Source organism: Apteryx rowi, unplaced genomic scaffold, assembly GCF_003343035.1.
Source record: "Apteryx rowi isolate R43461 unplaced genomic scaffold, aptRow1 scaffold_35, whole genome shotgun sequence".
In the NCBI taxonomy this organism is placed as follows: Eukaryota; Metazoa; Chordata; class Aves; order Apterygiformes; family Apterygidae; genus Apteryx; species Apteryx rowi.
The window spans coordinates 488,132-504,406 of NW_020449974.1; the positions used below are offsets into that span (position 1 = coordinate 488,132).

General features: G+C 56.9%; 1 protein-coding gene and 2 long non-coding RNA genes across 4 annotated transcripts in view; 1 reads left to right on the plus strand and 2 right to left on the minus strand.

The window, feature by feature from the left end:
* Positions 1 to 15,851, minus strand: part of RAB11FIP5 (RAB11 family interacting protein 5) — a 33,756-nt gene extending 17,905 nt beyond the window's left edge. Inside the window, exons 1-3 of the mRNA XM_026072752.1 lie at positions 15,826 to 15,851; positions 11,306 to 11,745; positions 9,278 to 10,016 (exon numbers count right to left, since the gene is read on the minus strand). Coding sequence (XP_025928537.1) covers positions 9,278 to 10,016; positions 11,306 to 11,745; positions 15,826 to 15,851 — 1,205 coding nt within the window. The remainder of the gene's footprint in view (positions 1 to 9,277; positions 10,017 to 11,305; positions 11,746 to 15,825) is intronic.
* On the minus strand, positions 4,310 to 5,276 carry LOC112969444. The gene is made up of 2 exons (XR_003254720.1): positions 5,052 to 5,276; positions 4,310 to 4,477 (listed from the first exon to the last, which is right to left on the minus strand). It is a non-coding gene; the product is annotated as an uncharacterized LOC112969444 (long non-coding RNA).
* Positions 5,394 to 8,246, plus strand: LOC112969443. 2 transcript variants are annotated; one of them, XR_003254719.1, is made up of 3 exons: positions 5,394 to 5,563; positions 5,801 to 5,995; positions 6,787 to 8,246. It is a non-coding gene; the product is annotated as an uncharacterized LOC112969443 (long non-coding RNA). The 2 variants fall into 2 exon arrangements; XR_003254718.1 differs by having other exon boundaries at positions 5,395 to 5,995.
* Positions 15,852 to 16,275: the final 424 nt, after the last annotated feature.

Sequence of the window (16,275 nt, forward strand, 5' to 3'; positions counted from 1 at the left end):
CAGCCTCCTCTCTGCAAAGCGGATGCATGGCCAATGCAGTAGCTCTTAATAAGCCACGTGAACACTGGATGCAGAAGGGAACCAAATGGCAAAGTTGCTTGGACAACCATTTTCACCTGCTTTTAGGGGTGGCTCTGTCACCAAAAAAACCTTGAAAATATTTTACAGTGCAAAAATGCCATCCTGAGGCAAACGTTAGTGATGTGGGGAAGGAGCAGTCATCAGCAGTTGTCTCCAGAGCAGGCAGGGCCATGAGCGGGCAGCACACCTCTGACCACAAGTGGTGCGTGGACTGGCAGGAGGATGCATGGACTGTGGCAACAGGGAAGCACCCACTTCCCGTCTCTTCTGGTGGCTCCAAAGCTCCACGTAGCAGAGCCCCCCAAATACCCTGATAAACTTAAAAGGACTTTCCACTGGGAGCAACCCATACTGACTTAGCCCTCACACACACACATAAATAAAAAAAAAAATTAAAAAAAAAAAATCCCTCAACTAGCCAAAAGAAATCGGGACCAGGGCAGCGTTGACATGATTTCTTCCAAATAAGCTGATTTTAACTCACCATTTCAAGCCCTACAAGCCCTCACACTGCAGTTACACAAAACGGTTGAGCCAGGTGTGGTTTGCTGTCAAAGGCAGGAGGCTGTTAGGGCTTGTGAACCTTCACCATCCTCAAAGAATGAGGTTTCTGTACCAAAACTTTCCACTGGAGGCTTAAGAGGGGTACCAAGATGTGAGGACCAGAGCACCTTGGAAAGGTGCTTATTTATTCAGTCAATGCCACTGAAGCCTCCTCCYGCCTGGTTTTCAGGTAGGTAACTCACGCACAGGCAAGCGAGCGGCTGATCTCCGGGGTGCCTTGGGTCACCCCGTGCCCTCGCAGGGGGATCGGGGGGATCCAGCAGGCAGCTGTGGAAGGAGAGGCAATTCCCACCAAACCCGCACGTGAGGTTTGGTCTTCGAGGACAGAGCCCCTGTCCCCAGGTGACACTGCTGCTGCCGTGTGTGACGGGCTCTCGCAGAGCGATTCCTGCGCCTCCAGCCCTGAGTCTCCYGCTCCTCCTTCCCACCACAGGGCAGTTTTTAAACCATTTTTTTAACCCTGTCACCAGAGCTGGAAAGCCTGGGCCAGGGTGCTTTCACGCATGAAATGGCATCTGTTACCATCCATATAATTTGGTGTCAGTTTGGGGCTAAAAGGTGGTATTTGAAGGGCATTTGCCTGCAACCAGATCAACTGCAGCACATATCAGACAGCATTGCAGATACCACTCAGCAAAACCAGCAGCTCAGGCACAAAAAGAAGCCCTGAAACCTCTTCCACTCAAATCAGCAGCTGAGCACCCACTTGGTGCTGCGGGCAGAGACAGCTCGTGGGTGCCCTCTCCTGCTGTCACAAAGCAGCAGTGGTGGCTGTGGCACGGGGCCCAGTCCTGTCCCCGCACAGCCCAGCCATCCACTGCTGGCTCTCCACAGGGATCAACGCAGCAGGGTGGAAAACGCCATCACGGCAGCTGGGCACGCAGCTCCGCAGAAGTCAACTCTCCGAGCGTCCCATTTCTTCTGGTGCATTTTAAGCCCTGGCTCCTCGGTGAAAATAAAACCTCCTGGAGAAGCGATGGGAGAAGTTGATGGAGSAGGTGCTGCAGCTCTAGGCACAAATCGCCCCAGGGAGACCGGCAGCCTCTCCGCGCTTGGGAGCAAACCTCTCTGGGCACGGTGCAAAGTCGGGGTGCTCCGAGGTCGCAGCCTGCCCACAGCATGCCCAAGATACCACAAGACCCACTTCAGACTGTACCTAGGGCATCCTCACCATTGCCATGAGGCCATGGTGGTGTAGCACGTGAATGTTTGGGAGAGCAGATGGGGCAGCCCATCTCTCCCAAATTCTCCGTCACTGCAGCTAAACTGCTCTACCCAGGCCTGGCAAATGTCTTTTTTTGCAGGTGGAGAAATGGGTGTAAAAACCAGCTAGCTTTACGGTGAAGCTTGACAGATACCCGAGTGGGGTTTTATGGTACGGCTGGTGATAGCACGGGTATCTGCTCACACTCCAAAGGTCACTGCGGCCAGCTGTGCAGGCTGCCAGCATCTGCCTCCACCACGCGCACAGCCGCTACCGGCCAACTCGCTCGTCGGGTCAGCGCCGCTTCTGCCTACAAGACCCTGCACGCAGCAGAGCAAAAGCGCGGTACGACCTCCCCACGGCAAGGCCGAGATGCACCAGCCGGTCGCACGCAGCCCCCGGATGGGTTCTCCAAGCCGCAGGGGACAGCTCGGGGCCGGAAAAGAAAAGTCCAAGTTTTTGCACAGATTAAGGCCAAACTTGCAGTGACAGCAGTAACTTCTTAACTGTAGGACGGGAATGCAGTGCCCTGGGGATAAAACCTTCCCATTTCCCCCCAGGACCCAAACGCTAAGACTCCCCTCCAGCAGGGGCAGCCAGCACAGCGCTGTTCCAACAAGCCACATCACCCCAAAGCCAATGGTAAAACAGCCAGCAAGGGAAACGACCCCTATTTGGAGTTTTCCATCCACAACATCTTAAGGATGCTGCTAATATCGAGAGAACAGCTCGATTCCTCTGGCTTTATGAAAGAGGACGGTGAGGACAGAAGCGCCTGCAGCCACAAAGCAAGCTGGTGGGGCTGTTTTGTGGCCTCGGACCCCTCAGCTGAACACACGCGCGAGGGCACCAGCGCCGGTTCACTGCCACTTGCTGCAAACCGAYGTTTTTCCCCCAATACACGGCTCTAGTCAAACCGAACTGGGGAAGCAGGGGGGGAAAGAGGACCCCAAAATCCCAGTGCCTTTATATTATATGGACAATACAGCGAGGATATCCAGCTTGCAGACTCTGCCTTCCTGCTCCTGGGGCGTCCACCTCTAGCTCTCACATATCCTCCTGCCTCAGCCGAGAGCAATACCACGGGAAATCACTTCCGTTATACCTGTTTTAGCAAGGGGGAAGGAAAAACAGGGCACAGAGAGCCCGAGCCCTGCCTGAGACCAGCAGCCCAGGSCGAGCTGACCACGCAGCCCCTAAAGCCCAGCCTGGCGATTCCACGCTGTCCACAAATGGGTTTTTATCTGCAGCACGTGGCTGGCTGGAACGGGGCAAAACACGGCAAGTTTTCCCCTGTAAACCCAAGAACGGCAGCGCTACGCGCGCGGGCAGCGTACCTGCCGCTGGCCCCGGGAAAGCGCCGCRCCATCCATCTGCCTGCACCTTTTCCTGCAACGCTCACAGCGATTTYGCTGTAACAAGCCGGGAGTTTAATCACCTGTAGTTATACTGCTGCCCGTTTGGAAGCAGGCAGGCAGCAAGATCCAACTCGAAAGGCTGCGATCTCGGTCAGGGTAACTGCAAAGCTTCCCATTYGCTCCTACGCTCGCTCCTGCCGCTCACGCTTGCTCACTTCAGCGCTTGAGTCCAGATTAAGATCCTTCATCATGGTTCTGCTGAAGCAGCACCTCATGCGCAGCAAGAGCAACCAAGGCTCAATCCATCTGGCTTTGCCGGGCTCAAGAGCTAAATGGCCAAGGAGCAGTAATCAGCTTCAGGCTCCTAATGAGTGCTCCCYGCTAACGACCTTCGCAGCTGCCCGATGGCCTGGTTGGTTTAACTTCCTTCCCCAGCACGCTGGATCCTCCTGGGACATCTGATGATGGGCAGCTCACCCTAATTGCACCCATCCCTACCTGTCTTTTTGGGGCATTCTGGTCCTTCTCCTCCAAAATCCCCTGCCAAAGTTTTCTTTCCATTGCCTGTTCCCATTCCTGCCTTTTCCTAACGTGCCTCCGTGCCTCTTGCAGAAGACCGCTCCCGATTGCAAACTCCTGGCAGCAGAAACCGCGTTTCTCCTCCGGGTTTTCAATGCACCGGTTGCACTGTCCGCATTCAGCCTTTTTCCCCCCTGGATAGGAGTCTCCTGTTCGAATGGTTGTCAGCYGGGCTTTGGCAGCAGACCTGCCTTCCGAAGCCACAACTATCCAGGTCCGTCTCTCTGCCGAGGGATGCTGCAAGCGCTCGGCCAAACGCGGAGCCCATGCTGAGGACGGCGGATGCCTCTAGAGGGAAACCTCCGCTTGCAGCAGCCTGGTTTAAGATTTTTCTTTGCTGCATTGAAACGCTGACTCACCCTCCTCCTCCTCCTCCTCCTCCTCCCGTACCCCACATACAGCTCGGCGAGCCAAAATAAATAGCGGATACCTTTCTGCCCTCATTTATTTGTTTGGCATCACTTCACAGGCGCGTTTTAGCCTCTCAGCAGCAGGAAAAAAAGAAATCCGACTGCTGAGCAACCCCCTGATGGAAAGTTTATTGGAAACAGCTTGTTCCAATGCAGGGAGGTTCTCCCTACGGATCGCAGCCTGAATTTCAGGCTACGCACGGCCATCCCGGCTCTGCAGTTCCCAAACATCCATCCGCGGCGGTCGCGGCCCAGTTTGCAGGAGGGCGGCTGACGCTGCGCTGGTAAAGACAAGGAAAAACCACCTACGTGGTGGAAAAGCAAGGACTTTGGGGAGGCAGGGCTCGAATCCGGCCCCGGCGCGCCGAGGCCGAGCGGAAAATCCCTGCTGGYGCAGGAACTAGGAGAGGCCGATCCGCGCGGGAGGGCCGTGCCCGAGCCGCTCACTTTCACGAGCACATGAAGGCATCAGGGCCAGCGAAAGCCAGGCCGTCAGCCCAAGCCAGGATTTGCAAGGACAGCTCGGGAATGAGGAGCCTGGGGAAGGGTGGGAAAGCCGAAGGCCGGGGGGAGTTAGGGGCCCTGCGGGAATCAGGAGTTTCCTCCCAGCCGCCAGCAAGTGCCAGCCGGCCCGAGGCTGCTACGGGAATTTGTGCAGAAAGGGGATGGGGAGGAATCGATACGGCAGCCCGGGACATTTTTCCAAAGGGTGGGAACCACAGCTGGAAGGATGTGGAGATTTGGGGCCAACGGAGCTTTTAAATAGGAAACTCAGGAGGGCAGAGCACGGGGTTTAGCTATTAATAACGCCATAACCGCGTTGCTTCCCCCTCCGTCCTCGCCTCCCTCTCTCACCCGCGCCGACCCCTCTCCCGACGGACGGGATTTTGGTGGCCGGGGCCATTTCTCCCGGCACGGCGCATCCTCCGTCCTCGCTCGCCGGGGCCGGCTGCTCCGCTCCCTGCCGCGGTCGAGGCGGGGGGCGATTTTGCATGTTCCTCCCACAAAAGCAGAGCCCGCGAGCGGCGCTAACGCGACGGTTTCCGCAAGAGAGAGGGAGCCGTTCCTCCTCCTTTCCTACCGCCCAGCGCGAGATGTAGCCGCGCGTTATCATCCCGGCTCACGCCGCAGGAAGCCGCCCCTGCGCAGCTCTGATAACGCTGTAGGAAACGCCAAAAATGCTTCAACCGATTGTTTCGGCCCCAGGCCTCGACTCAAACAAACCAGCCGAGCTGCTTCCTCGCCTACAGCTCTCGATGGCGCAGCCTTAAAACAACAAACCCCGAACGGTCGTTTCTTCAAGCCGCCGAAGAGCGAACGCTATCTCCCCGCCGCTTCCGCTCGAGCCGGGACCGAAGCAGCGCCAGGTCCGGCGAGGTCCGGCCCGGTCGGCAAAAGAAAAAGCCCGTAACAGAACGGAGCCTTATCGTAAAGCTTAAGTTAAGAGCAGCCCGACGTGAGCTGCTTCCTTATTTCAGAAAGGCAGTGGTTTTGCAAGAGCGTAGCTGAGGACAGGCTATGCCAAGCGTGTCTTCGCTGCGGGCTAATTTAAACCTTAACTCTAAGGAATCTTTCTAATTACAGCTCTTTTTAACTAATTGCAGGTTGGGTTTTGCAGCCTTGCAAACACGCCTGCTGTTGACACTCTCTCCCCACGCTCAGCCGCAGGTTAAACTAGACCCATCCGCGCCGAGCGAAGGGGAACTGATACGACTCCGCTTCGTTAGCTGGCAGGAGCTGAAAATTTAAGGTTTCCGGAATCAGGAGAGCGGCAGGGGGAAAAAAAAAACTTTCCACGGGTAAGTCAAAAAGGCAGCRAAAACCTGCTCGATACGGAGGCCGGTCCTCCCCGCAAAGCCAAGGCTAATCCATCTTCAGATCTAGAACAAGTTGCGCCAGCAATTGAAAAGCTGCAGGCTTATTTCTCCTGCAGATGCAGATGTGCCTCCATAAAAAGCCCGCAGATCAGCGCTGCTAACTTTCCAGGCGCACGCTTTAGAGACAATATGCATTTTATTATCGAGCTACGGAGGGCAGCTGACCGTACGCGTAATCTGTAGCCAAGGCAGATACTGTCGAGACCTAATAAATTTTTCAACAGCTCTGACTTCAGTCGGTGGCATGGTGCGTGAGGCGGACCAGTGCGAGGAAGGAGAATAAGATAAAGAAACATARAAGTGTTATATAATTAGAATAAGATAAATAATGACATTGTAATTAATGGTTAAAAAATATATATTCAAGGRCTAGGAAAATAAGCCTAAAGGCAATCTGTCCCACTGCGATGATGGGAAGCCCATTTTTGCATCGACCGAGACTCGGCAACCCTCTCCCAGAGCCCGTCCTGGGCCCTAGGCTAGGACAAATGCTTCTTATAATGTTTTCCCCCCAAAAATCATCTGCCCTGCTCTCAGAAACCCCAAACGCTGGGATTCCTCCCCTCCCCGCCAGGCAGCTCCAGCATTTTCCCATCCTCCATTAGATACTTCTCCTAAAGTCTAACTTAAGTCGCCCTTGCTACAGTTTAAGCTTGTTTCTTCCCACCTTGCAATCGCAAACTGCAATAAAAGCCCCTTCKATTGCTTTTCAGGGGGCTGAGACCGAGGCGCTGAGCAAAACCGGCTTGGTTTGAAACAAAGCTGTGAGCACCGAAGCAGCTTAAAAAAAGAAGCACACGGAGTAAAAACGGTACGGGAGGGGAACGGCCCTAGGTACGGTTCCAGCCGCYGGCCTTGAAAAAAACACGGGATTGTTGGAAACAGATAGTTTTTACGGGTGCTTCTCCACTGGCTCCGATTATCTGCCGCGCTGGATGCTGCAAGCGTTCAGGAGCTGATTTACAACCGGATCAGACACCCCTGCCTAGGAGGAAGCGGCATCCATCAGAGGGATGCGACYGGAAYRGCTCACGTGTCGGATTTCAACGCAYGGCCCATGTTTCTACGCTTCCGAACCGTATTTCCTGCTTTGCTAAAATTGCAAAGCCACGAGAAACCCTCCGGTTTCTCACCGATTTATCAATGAAAAGACTCCGAAGGGAGTTGTGCAGGGCCAAATACCTTCTCCCCATCACCCTCACGCTTGCTGTAGGTTCATGGCGCTTCGCACCCTGCCCGAGCCAGCCAGTGGAGTCGGTGCTTGGACAGGCTGGGATCTTTTATGGGGTTTATTTTTCATACGGTGACTTTTCTACTAGAATTTAAGGCGGACGGCAGGTTTATTCATGCAAAACTAAAAAGTGCCGGAAGAACGAACCTAAGCACTAAAAGTCCGTCCTTGCTGAATCAGAGCAGCGGAGACCAGAGTCGCTTAGTCTCACCCAGAAGCAAAGCTCGCACCGGGCAGGGACACCGTAATCCTACAGGCAGGGACTTCGTGTTCATCTCTCCTGCTGCCGGAGCAGCTCGAGGACGGAAATCTTTCTCGGGAAGCCCTCGTCCCCTGTGAGAGCGGCCCGTCCCTCCTCCGCGGAGCGGCTGGGTGGCCACGGCTCCGTCGCCCTTCCTGTCATCTCCTCCGCGCGAGCCGCTTCTCGCCCGTTTCAGACAGCGGTTCCCTCTTATCTTCCAGCCTTTGAAGAAGAAGGGGGTGTCCGCAGGTGGGAAACGCCTCTCAGACCCCTCGGCGTGGCCCGGCGGATGCAGAAAGCGCATCCCAGCAGAGGCATCCGCAGTCCCGCGCAGCCGGCGGGAGCCGCAGCAGCCCTTCCGGCTCCCGTCGCCTCCTCTCCCCGGAGCGCAGCGCGTTCTTGCTTTCCGTCAGCCTTAAAGAACGCCGCGACTACGAGATCTTATAAATCGAAAAGACGATTCCTTTGCTGCAGGGCTGCTGCTCTGCCTGATGCRCTCGTGCCCTCGCTCGCATCTGAGCAGCATTTTGCAAGCAGTTTTCTTTTAACTCGGGCGGGAATCTGGTTCGGCTAAATAAACCCTGAGTGCCCTCCTCATTAGAGCAGGCTTAGACTGAATTACAATCCTCCTGCTTAATAAATTAGGTTAAAGTCAGCCCAGCTTAGAAAATCCCTATAATAAATCAACCCGATCGCTTCGACCAGCTCTAGGCTGCCAGTTCTTTTCACCGGCTGGTTTTCCACCCCGTTTTCTCCCTCTGCRGAGCGCTGATGACACCATGCCGTGCTCTCGGGCAACCTCTGGACCCAGGCGTGCCGCAGGCCGGCCGCCGTGGGAGCCGAAGCCGAGCCCCTCGGGCACACGTGGGGGGCAAAGCTCAGAGGCAGCCGACGCGCTCTGCTAACCCCGGCACAAGCTCGCACCGGGCACCGGACTCGCCGCTGGGTAAGGAAAACCAGCCTGGAAACGGCACGGAGCCATCCCGGTTTGTGCGCCACGAACCCGGCGCTGAGGATTTAGAGGGATGAATCAYCACGTTGAGCTAGAACAATCAGGGATTCATCGTGGGGAGGAGGGAAGGCCGGGGTGGGATGGGAAGAGGAAGGAGCAGGGCTGGGATGAGTTACTTCAGAAATATTAACGCTGTCTCAGGTTACCAAACTACCACACCCCAGGCCAGATCGGCGATGCGGAGGGCGTGGGACGTTAATAAAAAACTGCGACTGCATGTCAGTACATCCCGCATCCTACCCCGAATGCCAGGAAAGCGTTTTAGCTAATTAAAGGATAACGTTCCTTTGCCTTCCCATCGCACTTCGAGGCCACAGAAGCACTTGGCACAACCGTGCTGAACGTCACCCCCGCACAGAGGTGGGTCTCGCTCCCCGGGGAGCCGATCCCTCCCTTCACCACCGACCGGGAAACACAGCCCAGGATGGTGAATGGACTTGGGTTGTGGTAGAAGCAGCAAGGGGAAGATCCAGATCTCCTGGCTCCCTGGTTCGTGCTTCACCCCAAAAAACCACCCTCCCTTCCCTCGGAGAAGAGACATTTAACACCGAAGAAGTATTTCCCCCACTATTATCTCGGCAGACCCAAAAAATCAGTCTGACGTAGGTGCAATGGGGACCAGTCCTCCAAGCGATGCTGGAGAGCATTTAACAACCATTCAAGACCGGAGGTGGGGCAGCTAGTTCATGGCCTACACGTCCCTACCCCCCTTTCACTGACCTGGGTTTCTGAGGAGACTCTTTGGGCTCCTTTGAACCAAACCAGCCGCTGGTCTTAATTTTTTCTTCTCCACCTGCTGCTGCTTGGACGGATGAGCCATGGGAGGGTCCCACTTTCTCTCCCTGGCCTTTGCTCCCCGCATCGCTCTTGTGGCCTCCGTGGTGGAAGAGGCTGCCCTTAGCTTTCTTGTCTTCCTTCCTCATTTCCTCAGGATGTTTTTCTTTTGTCATCTCCGTGGAGAAGACCATGGGTGTTGCAACTTGGGTAGGTTTGGTCTCTAAGCGGCTGTTTTCTTCCATCTTGGCTCTGCCCAGATGGTTACTGAGGGTTACGGCTTTAGTGGAGACCTTGAGCTCCTCCTGCAAGGCTAAGCTGGGAGGAGACGGGATGAACCTGGGCTCGTCTCTCTGCTGCACCCTCTCGAAGTTGCTGACCCCCCAAGGCACCTCGTGGGAGTCGGGATGGAGGGGAGCGAAGCCGAAGCTCTCCTCCGGCCTTCTGGGGACGCTGGGCACGGACAGCGGCGCGGAGCTCGGCGGGGCAGACATGGGGCTCTTTGGGGCAGGCTCGTCGCTGTAAATGTGGCTCCCGTTGATGCAGAGAGAGGACCGGGACACAGGATCGTTCTTTGGCTTCAGGCTTTGGATTGCTTTCGGCTCCGGTTCCGCGCTGACCTGGGAGACGTCGTCACTGAACGCTCTCTTGTGGGTCAATTTTGGAGACGGCAAGTAGTCTTTAACTGAAGGGGGGGAAAAAAACACAAAACAGACGTGAGCCTATCTGGGTGACGGGCACGGGTACCACAAAGCACATCGCCTCCCACTGCAGGATSCAGACAGCGGTCTTCGTAAGATGACAAAACCCTAGTCTGAGAGGATCTGAGAATGCAAGAAAATGCAAGAAACTATCCAAAAGCTTCTTAAAGGGCTTATGCTTAAGCGGGGTTTAAAATTTTGCATTGAATACAGGACGACGAGCCTCTAAGCTCCACTCCACCAGGGCAGGTTGCTGCTTCGCATAATGTAAGTCCGCTCCTGCACCTGCCTTGCCTTCCCACGGCCTGACTCTGTAGCTACTGCTAAGGTTCAGCAGGTTTTTATGGTCATCTGGAGAGCCCAGTTAGAAGAGCTGCCTGGACATTAGATGATGCACATCTGATCTCCCCTCCTAATCGGAGAGATTCTGCCTCCTTCACCACGGTGTGGGGACTACCAGGGCCAAACCAGCGCCTCCGTTCGCACTCCGGCACGGCAGGCAGCCRTGCACGGGAGCGTCACCCAGCAGCACCCCAGAGGCACCACGCAGGCGGCTTCACGAACGTGGCGAGAAGCAGCACGTACCCGGTGACTCCCACCCAATGCGGGAACTCGCCGTCTCTAGCCAATGAAATCATTTAATTACATATTTCGTTTTCAAGGGACGGCCAGAATTAATGCACTACAAGGGCCCTTTTTGTTTGCAAATCACCGCTGTCTGAGAGCCAAGAGCTCAGATTGCTTTAATCACCGGGAACCGGTCACTGTTTCGACTTTGCATCCAAGCCGGAGGCGTCTCATTAGAGAGCAGGGCGGCAGCACGGCTCGGCAGCAAAGCGCTCCGCTCCGCTCTGCCCTCTCCCGCAGGCTTCCTGCAGGGGAGTATTAGCAACCTGCTTTTGGGAGGCAGAGGGCAATTCTCTGGTCATGGACACCAAGCTCCCGTCGGAGCTGTTTTCACGGACCGAGGAGAACCGGTCCTAAACTACCCTCCTAGGGCACAGCCAACGCCTCGGCGGGCTGGCGGCGAGGAGGCTCGGGGCGTGCTGCGGCATCGGTGCAAATCGGCACTGCCGAGAGGGTGTCCACGCACAGGCGCGGCGTTAACACCAAAACCTTAGCCGTCTCCTCCCGTTCTGGCCCGCGGAAGGTCTCAGAGGGTTTGTGCAGGACACTGCAAGCAATTAGCGAACAGATTTGCAGGAAAGCCTTAGCYGCCCGTTACAAAGGAAAGAAAGAAAAAGGGAGGAGATTAAAACCATTATCCTCTTACCGGAGCGCTCCGTGGACAGACTGCTGTGTCTGCTCGGGGATTTGGTTACCTCGGGAACATTTACGGCCATGCCCAGGCTGGCAGAGGAGATGGTGCTGTCGGATCCCAGGGAGGTGTTGGACTGGGTCAAGGAGGACTTGCGAAGCTTGTTCTTCAGGAAGAAGCCCTTGACTTTGGACTTCTTGCCCCCGATGTCATAGTCATCCTCCATGTCGAGGGCGCCCACGCTGCTGGGGATGATGGCAGAGGCCGACTCCAAGTCGTATTTCTTCTTGCCCTTCACCTTGTCCTTCAGCTTGCCGAAGGGCGACCGCGGCTTGTCCTTCATGGACAGGTCAAACATGCTGGCCGTGAGGTTGTTGCGCGTGAACTGGATGCTCACTTGGATCTCGCCACGCTCCTTCTCCTTCTTGCCAGCCTTGGAGTGAAGCTTGTGCCACCTGGAGCCGGAGAGAAAAGAAAAGAAAGGGTCCCCCTGTTACCGCCGAGGACCACAAACCCGAATGGCCCGGAGAAGGCCAGTGGGAGCTAGCACGAGCGTGCCTGAAGTCAGCCGGCACCCGCTCCCGCTCGCAGACACGGAGACGCACAAACCCCCAGCAYGGAGGCGGCGTCCGGGCCCGGACCTCTCGCCGAACCGCGGCGGCTCTGCCTCCGGCCCCGTCCTACCGGCGCTCGCTCCGAGGAACCCGCACGGACCCTTTAGCTTCGGCCAACGTCAGATGCCGCCGTGCAACTTCAGGGGGAGGTTAGCGGCGGCCACATTTTTATACGATCAGTTGATAGGTCGCTGCCGTGAGCCCGTGTTTAAAAAAAGAAGGTGCTTTGTGCTTGCTTTTTAAATATTTACGAGTCGGTGACTCAGAACAAATCCTTTCAGGTCAGAGTCAGCACGGTAAAGACAAAGGCACCGAGCGACGTTCCTTTAAATAAATTTATTCCAGACCCTCTCTATCTCACCCTAAAAGAAGATGCCCGAGAGGGCCCCAAAGCATCCTTGTCCACCGGGAAGCCCCTTAAAAGATAACCGAGGTTTTAGGGGGACTGCAGGAAGGCCGCGGGGAGGCTCCTGGCTGCCCTGCCGCGACCGGCCGACCGACCGCCACCGCCGCCGCGGCCTCCGCTTTGCACCTTCCTCCTTCCTCCGTTTCTTCCCTTCGCCATCCGCTCACGGACCTCGCAAAGCGTTTCGGCTCCTGCCGTCTCGCTTTCTCGCCTGAGGAAAAACCCGTCTCCGCGAGCCGCTCCTGGCCGGGGCAGCTCCCAGCCGCGCCGCGCTCCTGCCAGCCTCGGTCCCGCTCTGCTCTCCCGCTCCCGGCTCCGCGGGCGGCTCCCTCCGGTGCTTTTCCGGCTGCTCGTCCCAGGCCGGGTGCAAACTCTGCAGCTTGCAAGAACCCGGACGGACGCCTTGCTCAAAGGATTGCCAAGCATCCGGCATTAACGTCCGAAACAGCCAGCCGGTCCCTGCCGAAGCAGCGCCGCAAACGCACCCCTCGCTTTTCAGTGCAAATTYATCTTTAAAGGTTAAAGCCGTTGACGAGACAAGCAAAAAAATTTGCCGCTCCGCCACAGCTGTACATAACCACTCTCACTCTCCAAATCGCACTGCGAGCGGAACAGCTCTGACCCTTCCTGGATCAAAACATTAAAATTCCCCTTAACCAGTCGAAAGGAAGCGCGTGCATCCATGACACACGCGGAGGGGYGCGCTGATAATTCAGGACAGGCTGCAATTCTCCGGGACAGGCTTTAGAGGCGAAGCGCGGGGCAAAAGAAGTTGGGGGAAACTTCTAAGCCCGTAAACGGAACAATTTCCCGCAGACTTGTTAAAACCCYAAATCGAAATCTCAGCTGTATGTTGCACCCGCTTGTTAGAGCGCACCGGGAGGGTGAAGTCATCCGGAAAAAAAAAAAAAGGGAAGGAAAATGTGAAGCGCCGGAGATGGGTGTAACCACGCTGAAATCAGCAGGGTAAGGAGAAAATACCAACCGGCTTCCCGAGAAGGCTTTGCGGTCCTGCCAAGGACGTTATTGGATCACGGAAGAAAGCAGGAATGGGAGAGCCCGCTGCTCGGGAAGCTTCCCGGGAGGCTTGCCCAATATTGCCCCGTAACCTCTAGCGGCGATCCGGAGCTAGAGTGTGCAAAGCCCGAGGTGCGCGGGATCCACCTGAGCCCCTTGGAAACCCCTCGCGTCAATCCAGCTCCTTCTCCGCCGCCAGCCGCCCAAAGGGCCGGATGAGACGCGGGGCCAGGAAGCGGTGCGGGAAACGGGAGCAGGTGAGTCAGGCAGAGCCTTTCCATCAGAGCGCTGGAGGAAACGCCGCTCGCCACGAGCCGCTGCCGAAGCCTGGAAAACATCCCGAGCCCGTCGCTCGGCGGGAAGTGAGCCTCGGGAAAGGGTCAAGCTGACTCAGCTAACGGGAAAAAACGGCGCGAGCGGTTTTGAYGTCTTGCGTCACCCTGTGAAAAAATAATTAAAAAAATGAAAGAAAAAATAAAAAACAAAAGGGGGGAAGGTGGCTGAGCGCGGAGCCGGCCAGGAGGCATCACGAGAGCGGGGCCAGGGCGGGTTTCGGCCCCGCAAACCGCAGCCCCGGAAAGGGGAAGCGGCCGGAGGCCCCGTCGGAGCTCTCGGATGGTTCCCGGGAAGCAGCTTTCACGTACGTCTCCCTCCCTCATGTAGGTCACCGCGTTCAATCGGCACGTGGTGCTGAGCCAAGGGGAAAAAAAAGCAGCTTGGCATAAAAAACACGAGCGCGTCGGAGCTGTTTATTAACGAGGGGAAGCGACCCCGCGGAGGATGCTGACGGCACAGCTTCGCGCCGGCGGCAGCGTCTGCCTCGCTCCGTCCTCCCGCTCCGGGCTGGCGACCGAGATAAGGGAGGCCGGGAGAAGCCGGGAGCCCGGCGGCCGCACTCCGGCACTTCCGCCCCGGCAGCCAGCTATCCGCCCGGCAAAGGATACCACGGGAAGGTCACTTCAAGGATAGCCACGGAGATGCTCAACACCCCGCCTCGGTTGTCCGGAGGCGGCTCGGACAACCTGCAAGACCTTGAGCTCTACCTGTCCCTTCTCCTGCCGCCTCCGAGCAAGTCCCCCAGATGGGGGCGAGTCGGTGGCCGGCGGGCAGGAGAGCCCACGAAGCTGGTGGAGCAAGTGGAGGTGGGAATCTGGGAGGGCAGATCCCCCGCCAAACTAGTCTACAAGGAGCACATAAAGGGAGCAGGAGCGGGGAAAGGCCCAGCCAGGCTTGGCCCAGGGTAGAGGAGCTGTCGTCCCAAAGGGAGCTATGAACAAGGCTGGGAAAACACTTCTTCAACAGGTCAACGACCACCATGATAGGCGATCCCCCACTAAAGCAGCGCTCCAGGAAACACTGGTGTCCAAATTACAGGACCACCCAGAAGGAAAATGTCTGAGCAGACGGCTTTTTCCATTAGTAAGAAGGTTTGGTTGGGCTTATCAGATAGCTGGTCTGCACTGAGCTGTCCCAGCATCTCCAGGACAGGAAGCCAAGCTGCTGGGACAAGAGGGACACGGAGCCAACCCTTAACAGAAGGGCTTCCCTTAGCCAGATGCCCCCTTTGCCCCCTCGACCCCCTCTTTTCCCCCCTACAACTTTTCCACCCATAAAACGTGCATCCCCACATAGCTGCGGAGACCCAGCAGCCCCAGGGCTACGGAGCAGCTCCGGCCAGCCCAGCACCTCGGCTGGCTTCGGTGCCGCGCCAGCACAGCCCGAGCAGGCCAACAGCACCGCTTTGGAGCTGGTGTCTCTCCGCAGCACTTCGGAAGCGGCATATCCAACGTGAGGTATCAGAGACATCGATTTTGGCCGTGAAAGAGAAGTACGCAAGATACACGAGCCTTTAGCAACGTCCTTCACCGTTTTTCCAAAGGGGATCAGCTGCTGCCCTGTCCTCCACACCAGGATTTTGAGAGGCTGGGCAGACCCAGCCCCATGCGTAGGACGCGGCTCCTTCAGCACTTCGGTTCAGACCGGGCTGCGCTCTAAACCGCTCCCCACGGCTCCCGTTTGTCACACTTCGGTCTCCTCCTGGAGAAGACAAAGCCAGAAGATGCACCTAGTGGCTGCTCCAAACACCCAGGGGTATCGCAGAGCTGGGCCAGAGCCAAGCTTCAAAACATGGAGGGCCCGAGTCAGGTGCTCAGCACCATCCTGCCCTACAGCTCACTCCTGCTGCTCCTCACGAACAGCAGCAGGTATCATCACCCGGCCGCGTCCCATGCTGCCTGCCGGCCACCGCACGCCGGACGRGTTAACCACCGCGACAGCGGAGAAGCTGGAGCAAAGAGCTTGCACCGAAAGCAGAGCCAGGATTTCCCTGCTCACCCATGCCCACGCCGTCACGCTCAGCCTTTCAGGGCAGATGCGGACCTCTCAAGGAGGACGTGGTCCTTCCAAGGAGGACCACCCTTGCTCTCCCACCAATCCAGTTAAGGTCCTCGAGAGATCCCCATCCACCTGCCACCCAGAGGAGGCTCAGCCTGACCTACCTCGCTCCGATGGACCCGTCTGACATGCTCCGGAMACCTTCAGCAGAGGTTCTCCAGTCTCACCCCCGGACTGGTCCCAGTGCTTTACTGGTTCAGGAGCAGGTAAGTCACTTAACAGCTCGTGGCGTTCATGGACACGCACAAGCAGAGGGTTTCTAGAGCACTGCAGTCGGACACTTCCCAATAGCCTCCCAAAGCCGTTCCGATGTCGACCGGGAGGCCAAGATTCACCTCCGAGCGAGCAGAAGGGCTCCTGCCCCGCGACGCTCAGCCGCCCCAGCCGCAGCTACCGAGCAAGGCAGAGCCCGACGCAGAGCCAAAGCCTCTTCTCCTCCCGCGCCAGCCTGTCGTTTGCTGCTGAATCATCCCTGCAACAAGGTCAGCGCTGCTCATGAAAGGAGCCGCGAGTCTTTAATTAGAGACTACTTCGGCCCTTGCAGCAGCAGAGAC